This window comes from Cupressus sempervirens, chromosome 4 (assembly GCF_028749045.1).
Source record: "Cupressus sempervirens isolate cs-2001-9-10 chromosome 4, ASM2874904v1, whole genome shotgun sequence".
NCBI lineage: Eukaryota > Viridiplantae > Streptophyta > Pinopsida > Cupressales > Cupressaceae > Cupressus > Cupressus sempervirens.
The window spans coordinates 912197615-912204560 of record NC_143121.1 but is presented as its reverse complement, the minus strand read 5'-3'; the positions used below and the strand labels follow the sequence as shown (position 1 = coordinate 912204560).

Genomic DNA, 6946 nt, shown 5'->3' with positions numbered 1-6946 from the left:
AATTGATGGTAGATTGTCTTTTATAAGAACAAGTAGTTTTTTAGACTTAATTTACATTTAGATTATGATATTTTATAAGTAATATTAAGTTCTCTTAGATTATGATATTTTATATGTAATATTATGATAGATGGTCACATGAATCCCTAGCTTTCTCCATAATATGTTTGGATTTTCGTGTCCAAAGCCCAAAGCTGGCCTTTCAACAATCAACATATGTCCCAAGACTGCCCTTTTAATAATTACCTAATTATTTAAAGAAATAAAAATAAAATCTAGTCAACATAAAAAATAAATTGGGTTCAAGACATTTTAAGGATAAATGTAAATTCCTATAACCATTCATTAAAAGCAACCATATTATATGTTGTTTTGGGATTTTGCTTCACGCGATCTATAAATGATTTTAATAATGATAATTTTTTACATATCAGTAATGTAATAGGAAAATTATATTAGTAATATCATGAAGAATTTATATTATTTTTTAACATATAGTTAATTTTAAAATATATTTTCAAAAATATATGTTTGTAAAAATTGTCATTTGCGTAAATAATTTGATAGATTCTATGATTTTTGCATGGCAAGTCAAACTTAAACTTTTTGTAATTTTTAATATTAGTAATGTAATAAAAAATTTATATTAGTGATATCATAAAGAATTTATATTATTTTTTAACATATAGTTAAATTTTAAAATATATTTTCAAAAATATGTATTTGTAAAAATTGTCATTTGTGTAAATAATTTGTTAGATTCTATGATTTTTGAATGGCAATTCAAAATTTAACTTTTTGTAAGGATATTTTAGTATGGAAATATATGTTGAATAGACGTCTTGATATTTAATTTGAGTTGGTATGCAAACATATAGAAGTACATGTCATTGCAACAAGTTGAATTGAATGAAATGTTTGCACGCAAAATAAATCATGTACAACTTTTAACATTCTAGAAAATGTGAAATATTATTTAACTTAGTAGAAAAGTTAAAAGTCTAGAATGGTAACTCATTCTACAAGTATAATCTTAAGAAAATATTGATCAAAGAAATAATTATGATTTAAATATGACTTGAAAACTCTCTATAAAAATAACAAATAATTTTTTACAAGATTTCTAAATTATGATATAAGATTAATCAACTCAACTTAAATAATAATAATAAAAGATACAAAATTATATAAACAATCCTAACAATCATAAAAATCATACTAAATAGTATAATAGCATCTGTTTTGCCTAGTGTTTCTCTATTGTAATGTTTTCTTCATTCTTTCCAGCAGTTCTCTGTGAACTGCTCTTCATTCCTTTATAATTTGCATTTTTTCAATAAAAAAGAAAAAGACAATTACTATCAGAGATATAACAACAATATAAGTCACATTATTAAATAATAGTTATATAAGAAATATGATAATTAAATAGAATGATAATTGACATAATTATCAAGATGTTAGATCATCGCTATTCTACAGATATGTATTTGTAAGTATAAAAATAAATATATGGTAATACGAATTTACTTACGCGAGACCTTCAAAGAAAACCTAACATGTATGTTTCCATTTTACTAAATTCTATATTATCTCTTGCTTATTTATAAATTATTCTATTGAATGTGGACATACATTTCATTTAAAATTGAATACAACATTTAATGCTAGAGTCTAAAACAGCAAACTGAGCTGCAACCACTGAACCATAGGAATCAATTTATGATTAAGAAAGCAATAGCATCCTACTACACTCTTAAGTCCCACGTCAAATATAAAAAGCAAAATCAGAATCCAAGTGGAGAACAAATTAGGTTTAGAGAAGCAAAATGAGTAATATGATTGTGATGACAGCAGATCAAAATAGAGACAGACTAGAGTTGTGCATATGACACAGTAATAACAGGTAAATTGGCTTAATCACAAGTGGGTAAGACAATGACTCAAGAAATGACAAGGTGCTAGACTAGGGACACCCCCATCACAGTCCACCCCTCCTATGTTACCCAAGGTAAATGAATTAGAGGCTACCGTTTAAATTTAAGGTGTTTGGCCATTTACATATTGTCATGATAATCCATCATTTATTTTAATTATTTTTTAGTATTTTGCTAACATTGTCATTTAAAATGGATAAGAAAATGTGATTTGAATTGTTAATGCAATAATAAATGAAAAATTTAATAACATTGTATCTAAACAATGTTGACGTAATTGAAACATTCCACCATCTTCATAGACCAATCAATCAAGTTCTTGAAGAGAGAATCATCCTTGTAATACATGTCATTCCACTAATTATTGGTTATTCTTTACAACTAATAGTACATTTCATTTAATTATAACATTATTGAAAAATTTGGATTAACAAGTGTGGATATCAAATCAGCAACTACTATTACAACTATTAGAATACATTCAAATATTAGGTCATTTCTCCTATGACTACTGTACATATCTATATCCCTAGAAAGGATATTGATAATGAAGAAAACTATGGTGACTTTTTAAAGTTTAGGACGACCTAATTGTTTAACTATTTGTTGGCTGCCTTCTTTCTTCAAGTTTTTAAAACTTTGTTTTTTAATTTGAGAACCATTTTTTTCATATTATGAAGTGGTAATATTTATGTACTATTATATTTTGTTATAAACTCTTTCTGAATTGTTTTTCTCATAATTGTATGTCATCTTGTTAATTTGATGAAGTGGATGAACAAATGAATGCTTTTTAAAGACATCCACGAGACATAGCACTCTAAGGGACCTAAGAACAACCGTACTAGATTATTTTCGAATTTCTTTCCATTTCTAATCTTTTGGTATGTATCTTAACCAAAAAAACCAATAGTCTCTTTATCTTATCCCCTTCAAATAAACTATGCATGTTGTCCACCATCAAGATGACATCATAGAGAGATCAGACGTTGTGTATGCCCTGCATTCTTAGAAAAAATGTCATTTTGTTTCAACCACCCCAGAACTGCAAAATATGCAAATTCTCTATTCCCAGGTCTCTTTGGGCCTCTTCCATCTTCCTGTCTCACACTAAGATGATGAGATCTCGTCCTCAGTTGTACCACGTACTGCATTAAATTTTGCACTCATATTATTGTTCCTCATGACCAGTTGGTGGAATGCCTGCTATTTTAACTAGAGTGTTGATGGAATAGTTCGTGGTTGTTTCAGCAGCGCCTTCCAAATTTATCGGTAAGCAATGACTAAGGCCGTTAGGGGTCAAGGCGGGGTGAAGGATGACAGTTGGAGGTTGGAATGAGTCGGAAGAGGTAACCATGGTTAAAGCCGGTGGTTAAGAAAGCTGGGTCCACTTTACAGGCGGCGAAGGCATGCGTGTTGATGTATTTTGAGGAGCTACAGTGCAACGATGGGGGGCTTAAATTGCCCCCCGCGGCCACACATTGAATTCATCAACAAATGAGAAATACCACAACAGAAAACTGAGGCGTTTCGGGTGTATTTTTGCTACCAGATTTTTTTCAATCTCAGTCCCCGCTGTCAGCTCGCCCGCTCTCTCCGATTTCCCGCTGAATGCCCAATTTTTCCGCCATGGAGAAATACGCTTCTTCTGTTGGGTAGGTTCTGTTTCTGTTATCAATTTCACTTTTGGGCTTTTTTCAATTGCTTTCTTCGGTTCTTTGGGATGTTTTGATGAGCTCAGACCCGTTCGCTCGATAATTTTTCGGATGTCGAGAGTTGGAACCTTGCACAGGGTATGATCTTTGGATGTTATTTTGGAATCCTTGGGTTTTATTCTATAGCAAGGAAGGATCAATTGGGCTTTTTTGTTTTTTGTTTTTTTTTTTGTTTTAAATCTGTTTTGCTCTTTTGGTCCTGAAGTCCTTGGTTGTTTCGAATTCGTTCTATTGTTTGGATTGGGTTTTATTTCTCGGTAGACTTCTGTTAAGAATTCCAGTTTTTGCTTAGAGAATTCTAGAAGTGTTGAGAGCTAAGCTGTCCCATTGAGCAGTTTTATTATCTGTGGACATCTTTATTACTTTCTTCTTTCTTTTTGCAAATTCTGTTCTAGAGAGAAGATTATTTGTCTACACTAGATTCTTTTGTATCAGGTAAGTTTGAAAACTTTTTATTTGGATTTTTTTTCCTCTTTGTTTCTGCATCCCTTGGGAGAGCGGGCAGCTGGCGCGGTGGGTCTGATCGATATTCAGGACAGAGCCAGATTGATCTTTCTCTGAGTGTTTTAATGGCGTCTGCCAGAAGAAACATGCAGGAAATGTACGCATCTTCTTCCAGAGGGATAGAAGATAGGTCAAATCCTGAGAACAAAGCAACAGATTCTCTGCAGGGTTTTCAAAGAACCCAATTGATTCAAAGCCTCCCACCGAAGCCCGCGCGTGTTTCAGATCAGGCTTCGTGTTCTAGGCAGACTGGTGGGAGAGATCTTTCTGCAAATCATTTGCAGACTTTTTCTTTTCCTCCGCTTCCTCTTGTTCCCGCTATTCCTACTCCTACCACATCATCATCATCATCGCAATTGATCTCGTTTTCTTCGAATTATCCACAGGTTGGCTTCACTTCTCCTTTAATTTCAGCATCTGAGAATCCACCACGGTTTTCTTGGAACCAGATCATGCAGGGTTTTCCCCTACAGCAACAACAAACCCTATCATTCCAGCAGCAGATGTTTCCTTGTGCTGAATTGCAGAGGCCTGTCCAGCAGCAGCAGCAGCAGCAGCAGGTTCAATCAGGGTTTCCTTTGTTTATCCTGAACAACCAGCAGCATCTGCAGCAGCAGTACCAGCAGCAGCAATATCAGCAACAACTTTACAGCCATTGGAGTGATGCTCTGAATTTGAGTCCGCGGGGTCAGTTGATGAAGCACGGCAAGAATGACAAAAGGGCTTTTGGTTTGCCTCGTCCTATGAAGCTCTACAGAGGAGTCAGGCAGAGGCACTGGGGAAAATGGGTGGCTGAGATCCGCCTGCCAAGAAATCGCACCAGGCTCTGGCTGGGCACATTCGACACCGCGGAAGAAGCGGCATATGCATACGATCAGGAGGCTTTCAAATTGAGAGGTGAGAATGCTCGTCTCAATTTCCCACATCTGTTTCTTAACAAACCCTCATCAACCCCCAAGGCCGCCATGGCCGCCGAGGAGGGCAGTTCGCAGCAAAAACCTGATGGAGGGGCAGCTGAAGCTGAAGCTCACAGCCCCTCCGCTAGCGCTTTGACTGCAAATACTCCCTCTCACTCGGATTCAACGGCAGCCGAGGGTGTTTCAGACAGTGTGCAGGGCAAGTTTATGGATTTAGAGGTGAAACCTGATCCGGAAATCTCTACATACGAAGCCAATCCAAATCCAATGTTGGCTCCTCGTGTAGAATCTGGATCTGAGGAGGTTGTCAAAAGCGAGCCTCAAGATCTTCAAGTCCATACTTGGCCTGCCTCCCCTGATTTTATGTGGGGAGATCTGGATGAGAGCTGGTTGACGAGTGTTTCGCCATTGGAAACAGATTTGACATGGGATTTGCTTTCTAGTTCTACCGCTCAAATTGGCACTTCTTCAGAGCCAGAAAAACAAGAGACTCAAGGACAAGCATCAATGGCGGCCTACTCTCCACCAAGGCAGATGTATGTTTGGAGAGACTGTAAGTAGCCGCGGAACGGGAGATTTTCACTGGCAACACGATATGGGACTGGGAACCGCTGATTAATGGGAATTTTAAAGGGGTGTTTGCTGGATCACTGAATTGCGTAGGATAGGAACTAGAAGAACTTTTAGTCTGCATATTTTCCCTTTCTGAAATAGTTACCTTATCAATTGAGGCACTACACTCGTTGCCTCTTTCAGTCATTAATCCTCAGGTTGCAGTTTTTGAGCCAACCGGTGGATTCTCCAATAGCTAGAAGTTTCATAATCTCTTTCAAAATCAAGACCCTGTGAAGTTTTGTTTCCAGTGTCTTTTGCATCTGATTTGGCTGGTGTTTTTTTTTAGCCTGTCAATGTGTAGCCCACTCTAGTATCCCCACTTCCATCAAAGCATTTGAATTTAAGCAATTCAGTTATCCCCACAAATCTTAGAACAGTTCTTACAGTGATCTGGCTATCCCCCCCTGGCGATTTCTCCTTTAACAGAGAGTTCCCACTCATCTCATTGCTATGTCGGAAATCCAGTGCAACAGCAGAGTTTCAAGGCTAAGGATGGTGAAGGTGGTCTCAGGCTTCAACTTCAGAATAGCTATGTTATATATTAGAGTAGATTCATACAGCAGATTGGGAAGATAGTTTTCAATTCTTCTTAATCCCACTACTTTCAAATTTGCATATGTTGTAGGAGTAGGATTTCATCTTTGTGTCTCTCTTACATCTATCTTATTGGCTTTAGATTTTTGAGGATACAAAAGATGGAGAAGTTCATCTTTTTATTTCTTGTATTCATATCTGTAATCAATGAATATAATTTGTGGTGCTGTTATAGCAATATGATATATCTCTATTTTAGCAGTTTTCATGTTGCGGAAATCCCAATTATACTTATCTGCAAAAATGTTTTCTTTCTACTTTAAAGTTATGGCAGCTTGTAATTAGCAACAAAGATTAATTTCTATCGTAAGTGCTCTGGAAAGTGATTTTAGGAAGAAAAAAACAATATCAATGATTGAGAGTAATGAGGTCATAGATGCTTGATGTTAAATGTTTATTTGAAAAATATCAACTTGATTTTTGGATTATCTGAACGCCAGGGGAAATCATTTTGTTTCAGTATATGAGTTGTTTAAAATTCTCAATCATTGATGTCAAGTAATTAAGATATAGTTTACTGAATCTCGACATACTTTTTAATACTGGTCAAAGTTGATGAGGAGACGATAATGGCAGTTAAAAGATAACTGCATAAAAAGAAAAGTAATATGGAGAAATCACTAGACTTTGATATAATTTTCATTCAAAGAGATTATATTTCCGA

At 35.3% G+C, this 6946-nt stretch overlaps 1 protein-coding gene across 1 annotated transcript; it reads left to right on the top strand.

Annotated features, from left to right (window-relative positions):
* Nucleotides 1-3365: 3365 nt before the first annotated feature.
* LOC149564368 (uncharacterized) lies at nucleotides 3366-6460 on the top strand. The gene has a single exon (XM_089827429.1). The coding sequence runs from the start codon at nucleotides 4222-4224 to the stop codon at nucleotides 5632-5634; it is 1413 nt and encodes a 470-aa protein (XP_089683555.1). The 5' UTR covers nucleotides 3366-4221; the 3' UTR covers nucleotides 5635-6460.
* The last annotated feature ends 486 nt before the right edge of the window (nucleotides 6461-6946 follow it).